General features: G+C 40.4%; 1 protein-coding gene across 1 annotated transcript in view; it reads right to left on the minus strand.

Moving 5' to 3' along the window:
* AKAP13 (A-kinase anchoring protein 13) overlaps positions 1-17,616 on the minus strand; it is a 150,338-nt gene that overhangs the window by 49,457 nt on the left and 83,265 nt on the right. The window contains exon 9 of the mRNA XM_069984889.1: positions 2,191-2,272. Coding sequence (XP_069840990.1) covers positions 2,191-2,272 — 82 coding nt within the window. The remainder of the gene's footprint in view (positions 1-2,190; positions 2,273-17,616) is intronic.

The raw sequence follows: 17,616 nt of genomic DNA on the forward strand, positions 1-17,616 counted from the left end.
ACTCAGGATAAGGTGACTTATTTATGTACACCTCTGTTCATTCTGGGCCAAGTGGGCGGTGCTACTCAGTGATTGACAGCTCTCCCTTAAGCATACAAAGATAGTTTTAATCCTTGAGTAGAACTGCTTATTTGCCTACTTACCCAGACTAAGCAGAGGTTTCCACAAATACATGACAAGTTACACGGAATCTTTTCCCATATAAAATCTGCTCTATACCATGCATTGTCAGTGTTCCAGGTCACGTTAATAACATTTTATAGACAATTTATTGTTTCACATTTGATTAGGGATTTGTATTTAAAAAAAAACAAAAAAAACTTTTTGAAGTAATTGACTAAATGTCCTGTGATCTGCTCCATCTGCACAGGCACACCCTGGATAAGATTTTTTTTTTTCCTGAAATCTTAATAACACAACCAGATGCACATTCACAGATTACACAGAGTACACATCGTCTCAGCTAGAGACAAAGAGGCTCCCCCCTAAATCTGTTAGCTGACACTCCTGTGGAAAATTCACAAGAAAGATCCAGAATTGTCATGATAATAATGAGCTGTACAATTAATGGGGGAGACACAACAATACAGCTGTCACAATAGAGAACATAGTACTTATTAGACCAGTTATGATTCCTCCATGGAAAACAATTGAAAACTATTTAAAAAAAAAAACTCTACTTTTGACCAAAATTCCACGCAAGTCTAGATAAAAAGGAGAGTCATTTTCAAATTTACTGAATAACATCAATATTCTCTATACAATACAAAACTAAAACCAGGGTTCTGCCAGTTTCCAGTTAGCAGAAAGCAGTGTATTATGGGAAGTCAGATGAAACAAAAAGACAGAAGTCTGCTGTTAGATGTGTGACTATGTACTGTCATTTAAACCAGGGCTACACTGCAACTTATTGTATTACTACAAATTTTAGTTTAAATGGGTACTCCGGGGAAAGAAATTTGTTTGCAGATCAACTGTTGCCAGAAACTGCCAGAGATCTACCAATCTGTATAATCCCACATTAAGCTTCATGTAGCCTTGTAGACTACAGCTGTAGTTATCAACCAACCTAGTGGTGTTACAAACACTCACAGTGTAGCCCAGGCCTTCGGGTTCTTTTACATGGCCTGATCAGCTAGATTGCTCACTTGCAGTGCCTGCAGAAGGCATTAAGATCTGTGCGGCACAGCCGCATAAACAATCGCTGTATTTTAAGTGTGGGCATTAAAGTGCATTGTAATTGGCTGTACATCTCCTGTGAGGCCTATAAACAATGATTTCACTGGTCACATTATGCTGGCGCTTTTACATGGGCCGATTATTGGGTGAATGAGCGTTCCTAGGCCTTTAGGGCTCTTTTACACAAGCCAACATGAACCCTGTGATCAGATCTGTAAAAGCTCAGCCTATATCTGTAATTGTCACTCGTTTACAGAGACTTTAGATTGTTTGATTATTTCAGGGTCCGAATCCAACAAATGATCAATTTATTCTTTGTGCAGCAATCAAATTCATCATTCTAGCCTGCACATCCCTGTTGTGATCTAATACCTACATGCCTACAATCCCCTTTATACAGAGATGTGTGGGCAATAGCAATCTGATGACAAATGAACGTTTTCTTGTTCATTGACTGGCCCTTGTGCATGGAAACAACCACAAGCTATAAATACTCATTTGCCCAACAATCAGCCCGGGCAACAGAACCTTTACACTACGTTCATTTCATGTTTGTGGACTATGGTTTGTAATTCAATCAGACTTTGACTCCAACTCTAAACATAACTATAACACATGCAAAGCGGACCCATTTTTGGTACAAGGCCGCAGAACATAACTGTATCATACAATACTTTCCAAAAGTACTCGCCCCCCTAAACTGTCTAGATTGTACATGGAAAACCAGAACTCACAAATAAACTCAAACTTACAAGCCATTATCTGCCACGTGCGTAAGTATTTTACCCCTTCAGATTGACAATTGGCACAACTCTCTTTTGCCACAACCACAGCTTTAGTTGTTACTAGTTTTGTAATTTGTTCAGGACAGATTTTCGGCCGTCTCTACCACAGAGCATTTTTCAACACTATATGCAGCATATGAGGCCCTTTCAGTTTCACAAAAATCACTATTTACTGGCAATACATAGTTCCATTTTTCTGTAATCCTAACCGAAAAAGCGAACTTACCTTTGGTGTCATTTGCTGTCTTTGATGCAAGGACGACCGGATGTGGACATGGTGTTAGGGAACAGCAATTTTCTCTATTTATCTGAGAACAGAGAAAAATGAAGAGGGACTTAAAAATAACAAGTTGCTTACATCATCTATTAAAGTATATTCTGTATCCATACAAAACTCAGTCAAATTCCTTCAATTCCCAAGCCAAAAATCCAGAAGTTAGAAATATTCAGCACTTTTCCAGCAGATAATACAGATGTCAAGAAGAATACTGACATCACCAATAAGAAAATCCCTCTGGATACTAAGGGACTGCAGATTGGACTACATATGAATAAAACTATATGGCAAATAACCTTATATTTACTTTAAGTGTGTATATACACCAACATTTATGATTTCTGTCATTATGTGTTACATGTCATGTGCTACTGCACACCCCTATGTTTGTTCAGGCCGCTGTTTGCAATGCTGCAGCCATACCCTGTCAGAGCCAATGTAAGCACTAGGCCTAAGTAAAGTCTACGTAGAGACATAGGTAGAGACATACACACTGTAGCAATGAAAGCCATTCCATACAACTCTGGTAATAGGGGCCAATAAGAGACCTCCAGAAGAAGTGTTTTGGTGAGTACTTTATAAAAACATGCAGTGCACAAGGAGCCTACTCTAGTTCTGTGCGAAGAGTAGGCCTCGATCTACCCCCGTGGAGCCTGACAGTGGGGTGAAGGTAGAGACAAGTGACAGGCTCAAACACACTGCATAGTTGGAAAGGGATACAGACAAAGACCTGGAGAACCACTGTGAGGGTTGCATAGCGAGACATTAGGGTTGTCATCAAAGACTTAATGAAAGGCTGTTTGTATTTGGGAGCCATTTTAGGAATAATAGGACAAGACCAGCCCAGGAATAGCAAGGCAATGGAGAGCAAAGAACAGGTTGCCCACTGACCAGTGTATTGTGGGAGACTAGATGTCCTAAAACATATGAAGAGGCCTGAATATTAAAGTGTCCTTTTGATTTAAAGGGAATATGTAATCAGAAAATTAACTATTGTTTAAGTAATGTTTTAATGTTAAACATGTTTAAGATTTTTTTTCTAATTTTCCATTTGTCCCTATCTATATTATAAAACAATCCTAAAAACTTTTTTCATTCTCACCACAGGGGCTAAAACTAAGCTGACTTCCTGTTGTGTTTGTAGGCTACTGTAAAATGATCTACAGAGCACTGCCGTGTGAAACCAGTAGATAAAGGAGACAATAGCAGCTCCTTGTGGAATGACCTCTTCAAAGGTCACAGAGTATGCTCACCAATGTTTTACATTCATCTCAAGGGGACAGTCTGTTTATTGTCGTATATGTCCATGAATCGTGCTGTAATGCATGTCACTAGGTGCTGTAAAGAAGAGCTCAGGCAAGGCTTCTCCTAGCTCATTCTGGCAACCAATCGGGGTCTGAACACACAGACAAACCCACCAAAAATGAAAGAGACAAAGTACAAATCTTGCAGAGAGAACAGGCTGATGTTGCAAGTATAAGCTGGGTGCTCGTAAAGAGAGGACACACCTTTAAACACTTTACCAAATGTAACCTCTGTCTGGGAACATGATGCAAATACACAGCGTTGAGTGTAAGGCTGCACATTTACATCCACAGATGGTTGGGCATAAAGGTAGCAGCCTGCATGGTGTCCGCTGCAACCCTGTGTGAAATGTCTGTGTTAAACATGGGACAGGTTGCAGCTTCCCAGACTCCCAGCAACACTACAGAATGGCAAAAGACCACAGACACTTGGGGCACAACTGTACTGTGGCGGACCTCAGCATGTATCACAAACTCTCCAACATCAAGTATTGTTTAAAAGCGGTTTCTGTTAGCAAATTTATATAGCAACCACCAAGCGTACTGTACTACCAAATGTGACCTGGGACCACCAAACTTCTTGTACCATCAAGTATGTTTTGCAACATGTGCTCCTTGCATCTTAAAAGTATGTGCATAAAATGGACCACACCTTTTATTGTTTTCTTTATAATGACTTATTGTCCTTTATGCAATCATATGATTTGTCTATATATGCAATGCTTGTTAACTTTCAATAAAACAAGTTTAAAAAAAAAAAAAAAAAAAAAAAGGGGTTCTGCAACTATCAAGCATGTTGTGACACTGACATAGAAAATAAAAGTTGTTAGTTTATCTTCAATAAAATTAATCATTTAAACTGGTGAGTAACACTCTTACAAATACATAAACTAGAAATAAACAAGAACGCACATTACCCCTCTTCTAATATGTCATTAAGGCTTCATTATAATGATTATATTCAGGCTAGGCTCGGTAAAGATGCATAAAGCCCAATCTACTTTAATGCAAGTGTCAGAATAAGATGCCATCAGGTGAGCATGTACTCTTAAAGGGGTTGTCCTTGAATTAACCATTATGACATCCCATACAGGTGGGCATCCAGCATTTGCACCTACAGTATATTTTATATATATATTGTACACAGCGCATGCACAAATGTAAAAAAGGGGCGGTTCTTGGCACATCGAAGACTCCATATTCCCCAGAGATCTCCTAAATGGAAAACTGAATGCAGACCTGAAAGACCTAAAGGAATATAAACACATTTCAGACATAACAGTTCTCAGTGTTGCCCAGTATGTCTCTTTGGGCACACAATGGATGTCTCATATATAGGGATATACGAACACACGTAAGGGAAAAATTGATAGCTTTACAGAACTTTGGCGACAAAGGTTTCCTATTTGATGACATCATTTGCTTATATTTCCAGACAGGCTCTCAAAATAAACACAAAGGGTTAAGGCCCAGAAAAGAGACAATAAGAAAGCACAGTATAAACTTCCAAGCATTGATGGGCTTAATAGCCACTTATTCTAAAATGCCACAAATGACAGCAAGTTTCCTATACTTCCAGCATATGGTTTATATGACAGGCAGCCAGCACAGCCCTATATGTACTGTGCCAGAAACACTGCCAGGCTCCCAAAAACCGTTATGAGTGGAACATTCCCAGACTGCCCCGATTGTCTTCTGACTGGCTAAATATAGACTAGAATGAATCACTGTAATAAGAAAACTTTATCCCAGGCATCTTTAGAAAACTTTACTGATCAAATAAAACCCAACTTGCTCAGGCTGCTGTTTGTATAGCAAAAAAGGTAAAATAAACTGTATAGTACACAGCTGACGGGATTCACATGTAAACACTAAGCAGAGTACACATCACTGACCAGCTTTATATATGCTGCCCCTAGAACAGTCCTTCGCAACTACTTTAGCTTTTTCTGTAATGAAGATTTATGTTATAATATCAACGATTACTTTTCCAAACTTTTCAACCAAAAGACAAACAGCTTAGCAAAAGAAATATAAAAAAAAACAAAAAACACAATGATCTGAAATAGACAAAAACAAACAACTACACATGGCATTACCTTTAAAAGCACCACATCGGAGCGGTCAACACGGTCAGCCTTAGAAATATTGCACAGGCTGTATCGTCTTTTATGCCTTTCGTACATTTTCTTTGTTGGGAAGAAACAGTGCAGAGAAAGAAAGGCACACTGTCCCGGTCAGACCACTGCGCCAGCTCTCCCTCCTCCCGACCAACAATCACAACATCACCGGTTTCCTTGACAGGAAAAACACTTCCACGACAGATATGGAGCTAACATTTTCTCTACCGAGATTAAATGCAATACTCGCACGGTACACAGAGGGTAAAACTACAGCTGCCCTGCAGAAAGCCACCTCCGGGGGGCAAGTGTGCAAACAAACTCCGTGTGTCCAGCAAAGCCCAGAGACAGAACTGAATGCAAGTTATTGTCTAGACGTGACTTCAGCATCTCATTCACAGGCACACAAAAATGAAGACGAAAATCCAGTAAAGTCTCTCTCACATCCAAGGCGAGATCTGTTTTGGGAGTGAAATCCGAGACGCTGCTGTAGAAGCCTTCAAAAAACCTTCACCATATTCCGCCTGAAGGGACCCCCCTTTTTTTTTCAAAATGTGTATTATTTCCAATCACATCTCACAGGAGGACGAGAAAAGCCACTCCTTTAAGGACGTCATCATGTACCTTTTCCACTCTGTCCTGGCAATCATCAATGCTCGACTCATATTCCCACAGCATAAATCCAATCACTTGTGGGCAATGTGAAAAAGAGCCTCGGCACACAGCTGTCTGGGCGCCAGTAATACCCACAGCACCTCCTTAGACACAAGGCGCAGACAAAATAGCAAGAAAAGTTGGACTCCTCAAATAATATCGCGACCCTTCAAGCCTCTAAGCAGAAGACTTATGCAGAGCCTCTGTATGTGGAGACTATGATTCATGCAGACGAAAGAGGAAATCAACTGATTTTCTTGGAAGACGAAAGAAGAAGCGCATAAGACTAGTTCTGGATGAGGTCTGTACAAAGAATCGGGGGCCCAAATGCATTTCTCACAGTCATTTTCGTGACAGGACTCTGCAAGCCTTACTAATTTGCTTCTGTCAATGCATTCATTCACATCAGCTGGGGCCCATGAAGTGACCCTGCCACATGGTTTCCTGTATTCCGACTGTTCCACCCTTTCCTCCCCTCCCTGCAGCATCACACTCCTCGTATCCCTCTCATGGGAGAAGCTGCTTTTGATAGAGCTTTTAGCCACACTGTTCTTACTTATAAACGAAGACCTTGGAAAGGAAAGAGGGGGTGGATGCTTGCTAGTACACACAGGTCTCTCAAGCCAGTAAGCTCAAGAAGCAAATGTATGGGCACTAGTCCTGCACACTTTTTTTTTTTTTTTTTCTTCCTTCAGAATCAAAAGACCTTGGAAGAATGGCTCACCAGTTGCACAGACAGAGCGTTTTGTCTCCCCCAAGCCATCAGTTAATCAAGCTTTATCCAGACGTAAAAAAAACAAAATAAATAATAATACATAATGTTCTATCACTTTTTTTCCCCTTTTCAGAAAAACTTAGGGCCCTATTACACGGAGCGATTATCATTTAAAAATTTGCTATAACGACCAAAAATGAATGATTATTTGCCCATGTAATAACACCCAACAATCAAACGATAAAGGAAAAATCATTACTCGTTGTCTTTCAACATGTTGAAACATTATTGTTGGTAATGTGCCAATCATTCACAAATCTGTTCGTCTAATAAGTCGTTCGCAGATATTACATGCTGTGTGGGTTGTCCTGAGGAACAATTAATGACAGAAAAAATTATCGTTTAAATCATTTATAACAGCAATCGGTGAATGTAACATCAGAATGGTTTGCTACTAAATCACTAGTTATCACTAGCGATCGATCGTTATAGCAAATGTTTTACACAATATTTGCTACGTGTAATAGGGCCTTTACTTGCTAAGAAAGTGGGCTAATGTACTCAAAACAGAAGTGTAGGAGCATTTCCATCAGCTATCAGCAGGTGGCAACCAATACAGCTTCCTAAGGACTGCACAAAGATTCTTAGGGCCACTGAATAGTAACGTTTTCTGCCCGTGTAGAACCCACTGCCCAGGTCACTATCAGAAAGGAATCTCATCCACTTTGCTGCTACTGTAATAGGCACTAGAATTTCCACAGACTATTCCACTGTCAAAAGACCACAGCATATGTGCCCTATGTAAAAATACCCTAGGAATCCCAATGAAGTCCATAATGGCAGCAAATGACTAGAAAATCTCTTTAGGTTAGTGTCACAAAGAGGGGTTTGGGTTTGTTAGGTTTTCCAGGTGCCCACAGAGCTGAGAGATATAAGGATATATTCTATATTTTGCCCTTACACTCGCAGCACAAGTTTGCATTAAGTCAAAAAGGGTTGCTGATATACACCTGTGCATATTCCATCAAGCTTAGAGGGGGACTACTTTCCAGTACTTATGAGCTGCTGTATGCCCGGCAGGAAGTGGTGTAGTCTTTCTAGTCTGACACAGTGATTTCTGCTGCCACCTCTGTCCATGTTAGGAACTGTCCAGAGCAGGAGAGGTTTTCTACTGTGATTTGCTCTGGACAGTTTCTGACAAAAAAAATCACATGTGAAACCAATGTAAAATAACACAGTGGTTTATATTTCTTTTAATCCAAGGAGAAGTAGACTTTAATAACATAACTGGTCACATGCTTTAAGTTTTGGTTTTTAACCCAACATCAAATCACCATGACAAGTACATAAGATGTGATAGAAATCTATTGTGTGGACAATTTGGCTGGGAAGTTCCCAATATCCAGTCATAGTAAAACTCCCATGAGCTTCATCCTTAGAGCCTACAGACATCTGACCTTCTCCTGCTATAGACAAAAAAGAAGGAGACAGCGCTCCATGGCAAGGATCAACCAGATAAAACGAAGGAGAGGAAAAACAAGGTAACCCTCACCTGGTAAGGTTGTGCTAGCTAGGAGGAACAACACTCAGAAGCACATGTGAGACAGACCGCAGCCACTCCCGATATCCTCCAGGGATCAATAGAGCAACGATTCCTCCAACCACCAACACACAGGTGTGAGGGCACAGGTCTAACAAAAAAAATATTAACACTAAAAAATATATGTATAAAATTTATTAAAAGACTCAACGCGTTTCAGAACCGCTCCGGTTCCTTTCTCAAGAGTCATGGATGACTCTTGGTTGTGGTTGGAGGAATTGTTGCTTCTCCTGCTATGACACTTTTTTTTTTTTAGTGCAAGCTGTAATCTAAATGACAAGATTATTTGGCAATAAAAGACCTAAGTACAATATTTACTCGTGGTAATTGAGCTATTAGTCTTCTACAAGGAAGTTATGAAGTAGTATGCCGTGATTTCATACAAGAATGTTTGAGAGCCAGCTCTGTAGGCAATGATATAGTTTACTGTCAATTACGTAATGGTCATCCTACTGTATGGTTTAGAAAGGGAGACCACTGTCTGATCTTGTAAATCGCTGCACGTTTAGGACGCCTTTTACACAGGCCAAATATCATACAGGCAGGCCACTCAAACGATTATTGGATCACTCATAGGGCCCTTGACTTGCATCACTGTCAGGCAACTAGTGAATTTTGGTGCCCTACAACTCCGACAATAAGCCAACAAAGGGATATTTTTCCTTTGTCTGAGGTAATACCCGGTCTATTCGCTCTGTGTAGAGTGCTTTTTACAATCATCATTCACATACATGTAACATCTGGCAAACAAACATTGGTACTTGTACTGCACTAGTAGTAGCAGGTAGGATACTCTATTGGGGCAGTTCCAGGGAGCAGCATGTATAGTGGCCGACCACTTTGTTACGTTCGATAGCTTATGCTACGTTGTTGTTTCAATAGTTAAGTCTGGTTTTCTATTTACATTATTTGAGTGTATTCATCATCTAGTATACTGCTTTTATTGTTTAATATGTAAATTAAACAAGGAGAGCCTTGATCACAAGAACTTACAGCCTATAAAGGAAATATGGGAGAATGCTAAAGTGCATGCTCTGTACAATGTCTCAGTGTTTTGTGTGTGTGTTTTTTTTTTACAGAATAAGTAGAGATGAGTGAACAGTAAGTTTGGGATCACATAAACCCCAATGCTCTGTAGTTGAATTCTACTGCCTAGCAAAGATATATGCAGTCCTAGGTCTGCATCCATCTTCTCCATCCCCCAGGATTCAAATACTGAGATTTTGAACTTTGGTGGGACTACTCCTTTAATGCCTCTGCATACACGTATGAACATGTTAGGGTGGGTTCACACTACATTTTTTTCATCAGTTTCTTTTTTTTTTTTTTTGCAAAAAAGATAAGAAAAATGGATGGAAAAAACAGATGTGTGTGTATTCATTTTAAACCATTTTTCCATTTAATTCTATTGTTAAAAAAAAAACAGATCAAAACGGATCTGTTTTTTTTAACAGACCCAAAAATACGGTAGACTACGTTTTTTTTTATAATGGAATTCAATTTAAAAACAGACGCACACACATGCATTCGTTTTTTGCACAAAAAAAAAAAAAAAACGGGTTGCAAGAACATAGTGTGAACCCTGCCTAAGGAAAGAAATGTAGGGTCATTTTAATAATAAATGACTCCAAAAACTAACAAGAATTGTGCACAAGGCTCTTATATAGTGAAAAAAAGATGGTAATGTGACATTTGGATACAGGATTTGCGTCACACAATCTAATAAACAGTGAATTACTAAGGGAGGTGTCTGCAGTCAATGCTGAGCGGAATCGTGACTACTCAAGAACATGATCCAGTGTGTAAAGTCATTCAAGTAGGAGTCTGTGATTCACAGCAGGCCTCATTTACTGGTACTGGCAGGACACCATATCTCTCATTATTATACAGTCTCAACAATATAGATAGTGTCCTATACTGAATATACAAGCTACAAATATTACATAGAGAGGGTTTTCTGTGCATACTGCAGACAGGTCACATTTTCAAAAAGACTGACTCAGTCTGATGATAATGAACTGTATATAGAAGGAGTTCCCCATCTCATAAATTTATGATCAGTTTATTAAAGGGATTTTCCTAATCCTAAAAAGTAATTGTGAGAAGTGAACTGCTGTATTCCCTTCCATTCAAGGACCTGAACAAACATGAAAATTGCTGATTTTAGCTGGAAAAGTATTCTAAATATAAATGAGCACATTGGTATCATAACGTTTGGGAATCTATTATAAAAGGGCATAAAATCGAGTCTGCTGATGCATTTAGTGAGTCGTGGATTGTTCTATGGACAGACTGGAACTGTTTCCAAATGAAGCTACTTTTTTTCTATCGTGACTGCAGTTTGTCTGTTCTTGTAAAAGCCTCTGTTGTTCATGGTTAAGGTTTCATACACAGAGCATAGCTTAGAGGGGTTTTCCAGGAATTAAAAAAATAAAAATGTAAACAGAACAGCTGCCACTGCTTTGGTAACCCACACACAGCAGCCCTCCTGCACAGACATCAGATACACTGTGCATATAGCCAATCACTGACCTCGGTGGTGGGGAACCTACTGCTCTCCAGCTGTTGTAAAACTACAATTCTCATCATGCCTGGACAGCCCGGGCATGATGGGAATTGTAGCTTTACAGCTGCTGGAGGGCCATAGGTTTCCCACCACCCATACGCGGCCAGCACATGAGCAAATGTACATATCATCACCACAACAGGCCCATTGAGGAACACCAGTGTGTATAACCTTCTTTATGCCAGTTCTAGTCTGTACATTTTTATTTATTTTTTGAATACCAGTAAATTATATTGCAGCATTTTTTATATAGGATCCTCAATAACGCCTGGAACAGCAATACCCATTGATTATTATTTTTAATATATTATATCACTTTTTTAAATCACTTTCCAGCAATGTCCTCCTTATCATTGGCAGGATTACAATGAAAGGTGTGCCCAGTAGAAAAGACAGGATCTTAGGACAATGGCTGTCACTTAGAGCTTAGCCTGCCTGTAAAGTGATCTCAGCATAGGTCACAATGCATGCCTAAAAAATGATCTGCTGCTGTGATTAGGGTCTGCTTCAGGCTAGTCCATGGAGCTTGCTGTAACGGATCTCTATAAAATGGCTGCCCACAAAATTATGTGCTAAAAATGAAAAAGAAAAAAAAAATGAGTAGGAAAAAGAAAAACATTTCAGTATCTGGATCTAAAATCAGTAAAACAAATATATAGGTGACACATTCATAATGCTTTTATTTTGGCTGTGGTAAACATTACTGAATAATCCATATGAGTCAATGCCACAGTGCAAAGATTGATATGCTTACAGTATAGCTCCAGACCGATCTACATACGTACAGGCAGAACAATACAAAATAACTCTGATAGGAACAAAAGGGAAGGAGGACAGCTGCAGGTCTGGAATCAGACGATATATTGGACACAGGCCACCTTCACGAGAGATTTTGTATGAGAGGCTCTGCTTGCTAGAGAAAACAACGCAGAGACAATATATGATCTCATTTTCTAAATATAAAATGGCACAAAAGCAGGAAGTCTGAGAATATGCATTCACAGAAACACTCACATTCACAGAGACACAAATTTTAGAAGACTACATCACATTGGGTTTTTCTGATGGGGAACAATAAAATGAGAAGTAAGGATGTGATCACATCATAAGATATGAAGCAGCAAAATACGTCTGCAAGAAGTGCGGCACTGCTAAGCTGCTCCTTCCCCAGTCTGAAGACTGTGGACATAGCCAATAATTAAGATATTTAGAGACAGTACTGCTGGGGTTCAAAACTCACAGCCCAGGGGCCACATGGCCAAGGCACAAGGGGACACAGGCATCCCTGGCTGGCATAAACAGGGGGCACAGTGTGGTGGCAATGTTGCAGGGTGGCAATAACCACTAGTTCATGGAGCAATCTAGGTAAATTGTTAGTGTGTATTTTAGATCTTGCCCCAGTTTGTGCCAAAAACTTTTGCACTCCTACCATGATTTCACATTTATAAATAAAGTTTCTCATCTATACTATATTATACTTAGTGTGGGGCTGAGGGCCGGTGCTCCATGGGCACCATAGACACAACAGACTCCAGTCAGTTGAATAAGGCAGGCAACTGGGTATACTCAGTGGCCATTATAGTGGTCATTCCACCAGGGAGGGGGAGTTGTGAGCAGCAGCTTTTATTTGTACCTCTGTTATCTATATACTGGTGTCACCTATCCCTGTACTCCTGTCTGTGATGATAAAGAAGACTGCTGGAAAATCATCTGTACAAACAAGAAGGTCTCAAAGTTTTAGGCCTAGTGGCTTGAATAGAAACTGTGTGAAAGGTGTGTAAAACGTGGCATATCCACATCTAAAGAAATAAGAGTTCCATCTCAGGAAGAAAGAGGATGCACAGCACATTAAGGAGAGAAAAGCCAGGGCATCTAATATTTCCACATAACCAGGTACACGTCAAAGTCCTAGGACCCAGTGCAAAAACTAGCTGAATACAACAAGCTAACACCTTGGTTACCCCTCTCTCTTGTGAGTCATAGTAACTTTGGGTAGAAACTCCTTTATGAATTGGGTAATGTTTGGGGAGAACACTGGTTTCGGAGAGTCCTCGTTTTATATTCATATCCATACCTTGGTATTGTGTTCACTCATATAATCAAAAATCCTCTTCTTAAACTCCATTTCAAATTACCTAAAAACTCATTTTGTTTTTCTATATTTTCAGCAGATAGAGCATTTGTATTGATTCTTGTGGCATTCACTGCACAAATAACATTTTGAAGTTTTGGTGCAGCTCTCCTTGCCATTATGTGCAAGTAGTAACCTGAATAAGACACCGCTTCTTCATCATAGTTCTCCGAGAAGTATCCAGTCTCTTTGAACTCAGCCTCTTACAGTAACTTCAGACTTCTTGGGCAACAAACTCTCTGGAATATATGTGCTATTTTTTCCATATTGATTTCTACTCTATTGAGTCATATCAGGGAGAGCTCAGGAAAATTATACTTACTGTAACTCCTCTATAGTCCAGGACAAAGCGCTGCACCTAACATCTACTACAGAATCCCAGATTAATCTGCATACATTAAAGGGGTAGTGCGGCGCTAAACATTTACAAAACAACACATATTACAAAGTTATACAACTTTGTAATATATGTTATGTATGTGAATGGCCCCCTTCCCTGTAATCCCCACCCCACCCGGAAGTGTGGTGCATTATACTCACCGTATTACTGTCAACCCCCAGCCGCCATCTTGGGACAATGACAACATCTTCGGGAGGCCAGCCGAACCGCTCCAGCGCGGTGGGGGGGGGGGGGAACACAGGGAAGGGGGCCATTTAATTACATAACACACATTACAAAGTTGTATAACTTTGTAATGTGTGTTATTTTGTGAATAAGTGTTTAGCGCCGCACTACCCCTTTAATAGGGAATTCTGCAGCAGATCTTACCTTATGCACTGAGGTACTAGTATGTGAGTTACCGTTCACAATATGCTTATGTGCAACCGAGGACAACTGGAGCTGATGAATCACACCAAGGAATACATTAGCAGCCAATTATGTTATTTTACAGTAACATCAAATATTGTACATTAAAGCGACTCTGTACCCCACAATCTGTCCCCCCCAAACAACTTGTACCTTCGGATAGCTGCTTTTAATCAAAGATCTGTCCTGGGGTCCGTTCGACAGGTGATGTAGTTATTGTCCTGAAAAACAACCTTTAAACTGGCAGCCCAGTGTCAAACTGGCGTAGCATAGAGTATCTGTGCCCTAACCTTGCACCACCCCTCCGTCCCTACTCCCCACCCTCTTCATCATTAGGAATGCCACTGGCAGGATTTTTCCTATTACTCTGCTTTGAACACTGCACAGGTGCCTTAACGATTCAGCCCATGTGCCGTGCTTACACAGGTGAGGAATAGGAGACAATCTGCCTGGAGCATTCCTAATGACGAGGAGGGTGGGGAGGAGGGACGGAGAGGCGTTGCAAGCCTAATGCGCAGACACTCTAGGCCATGGCCGCTTGGCACAGGTCTGCAGGTTTAAAGGTTGTTTTTTAGGACAATAACTGCATCACCTGCCGAATGGACCCCAGGACAGATCTTGGATTGAAAGCAGCTATCCGAAGGTAGAAGCAGTTCGGTGTGGGCAGATTGTGGGTACAGAGTCGCTTTAGGTACAGTATAACCACGGTTTACCAATCAAACAGGTTTTTTTTTGTTTCATCTAATCAAGCTTATCCACATATTGAATTCAAGAACTATGTAGTCTCCCATGGGGAATCAAGGGTTTTTTGTGACTTGCAGACAGGGGTGGCTGAGTTCTGCTACTGTGAATTGCCTGATCCAGTCTTATCTATATTCATATGGTGTCACCTTTTATTGTAATTCTGCCTGTGATGATGAGGACAAGACTGCTTGAAATTTACAGAGCTGGAAGGGTCAGTCTAATATTACACAAAACTGCCAGATTTCAGGAAACACAGATAGTAAAATTGAAAATACTCAAACAAATAACTAAATAAATTAAAATATTAATAAAAAAAAATATGCTTACTGCTAAAACAATAGGTCAATTACTGACACATTCCATTTAAAAGGAATGTATAATCAGAAAATGACCTAATGATTAAAAGGGTTATTTCCATGTAGCTTGTTACCCCTACTCATAGGGTCACCATGTACATTGCCACTTTATAGGGGTCCCTATAAAGCTGAGATGGGGATACCTCTTTAAATTAAATATTTATGTTCAACATATTTCTTTAATAAATTTTGGTGATTTTTTAAAATTTATTCTACATTTAACAAGGTGCAAATATGTCCATTAAGATCTCTCTGGTTTAGCAAAAAAAAAAATAATAAATAAAAAAGTGTAATAACGCATTTCTATAGTCGGGTCAGACATATAAATGTCATCTTTAAACACACAATATATTGTTAGATAAACCCAACTACAGAGAGAATGAAATGGCCCAGGTAAGCCACTAACACTCAATATAGAACAAGAGGGTCTGGAAATGAAAGAAAGAATCCCCCTGCTCTAGTATGAAAGAAAGGTCCTGAAATCCCCCTGCTGGGTTATGCCATTATACAGAAACAGTACACAATGGGATCCTTTCAACAGCCAAGATATACACGAGGCCCCTGGAAAATACCACCTTCCATTGACATATTTAAAGGAGAAGTCCGGCGAAAATTATTTTTTTTATATGTTATTACTGATGGAAAGTTATACAATTTTCTAATGTACATTAATTATGGGAAATGCTCCTATAATGCTATTTCCCTTAATTTAGTGTACCAGGAAGTGTTAGAATTCTCTCAGAAGCAGTGACACGACGAAAGGTGTAATTCCTATGGAGTGTCCAGCAGGGGGCGCACTATATATAGAAGTCAATGAGTACCATTGACTTCTATATATAGTGCGCCCCTGCTGGACACTCCATTGGAATTATAATGGATGTGTATGTAATGTAATATACAGTGTTTTTGATTGAATACATTTATGTAATACTTTGGGGAGCAAGTGTCCTTGCTCCCCAAAGTATTCCATAAATGTAAGCAATCAGTACATCACAGTAAGCCCGCCGCTACCAAACGCCCGCCGCTGTGGACTACTCTCAACTACTACTCTCCCCACCTGCTCATAGCATGTGCAGGTGATGGGAGAGTAGTAGCCGGGTTATATGGCTGAGATCGCCGCCGCGATGCCGCGCAGGGGGAGCCGCTCATCACTGCAGCCATCATCCCCCTCCGCTCCCCCCTCCTGCTGCTTCCTTACTCTATGTGATAGCTGACTTCCTGCCGGGCCGCCGCTCTCTGTTCACACGTGCCGGCGGCCGGGCAGGAAGTCAGCTATCACATAGAGTAAGGAAGCAGCAGGAGGGGGATGATAGCTGCAGTGATGAGCGGCTCCCCCTGCGCGGCATCGCGGCGGCGATCTCAGCCATATAACCCGGCTACTACTCTCCCATCACCTGCACATGCTATGAGCAGGTGGGGAGAGTAGTAGTTGAGAGTAGTCCACAGCGGCGGGCGTTCGGTAGCGGCAGGCGGCGGGCTTACTGTGATGTACTGATTGCTTACATTTATGGAATACTTTGGGGAGCAAGGACACTTGCTCCCCAAAGTATTTCATAAATGTATTCAATCAAAAACACTGTATATTACATTACATACACATCCATTGTAATTCCAATGGAGTGTCCAGCGGGGGCGCACTATATATAGAAGTCAATGAGTACCATTGACTTCTATATATAGTGCGCCCCCTGCTGGACACTCCATAGGAATTACACCTTTCGTCGTGACGTCACTGCTTCTGAGAGAATTCTAACACTTCCTGGTACACTAAATTAAGGGAAATAGCAGTAGAGGAGCACTTCCCATAATTAATGTACATTAGAAAATTGTATAACTTTCCATCAGTAATAACATATAAAAAAAATAATTTTCGCCGGACTTCTCCTTTAATAGAAGTTCAGTCCACCCTCCTTACAGGACAGACTTCCTGGAGATATTACATCAGAAGTGGTAAAATAAGCAAGTTAGAAGTAACACAGGTAATATATACAAATGATATAAACAAGCAATTGTTTTGCACGTAAAAATAGGTTTCAGCACTGTGCACAGTCTATTCTATTCTTATTTCATGGTTTTCTACGGACAGTTTTCAGCACAATCTTAGCAACAGGAAACTTTACTTAAACTTCTCCAGCAAAGTATTCCACTGGCCGAGCCCCAAGAGAGGAAAACAAGATCACAGACAAAAGAGAAGAAGAAGAAGTGTACTTAGAGCCTGGAAAACCAAGAGAGTTATACTTGATCCCCAACACCACAGGATGTACTTTGTGGCCCAGGCAGCTGAAAATGGTGGCGGCTTCACGTATCTAAGCACAGTTTGTGCTTGTGTTTTTCTTAGGAGAAATGTTTTTCCTTCGTTGCCAGAGAACGCAGAACA

This window comes from Dendropsophus ebraccatus, chromosome 1 (assembly GCF_027789765.1).
Source record: "Dendropsophus ebraccatus isolate aDenEbr1 chromosome 1, aDenEbr1.pat, whole genome shotgun sequence".
NCBI lineage: Eukaryota > Metazoa > Chordata > Amphibia > Anura > Hylidae > Dendropsophus > Dendropsophus ebraccatus.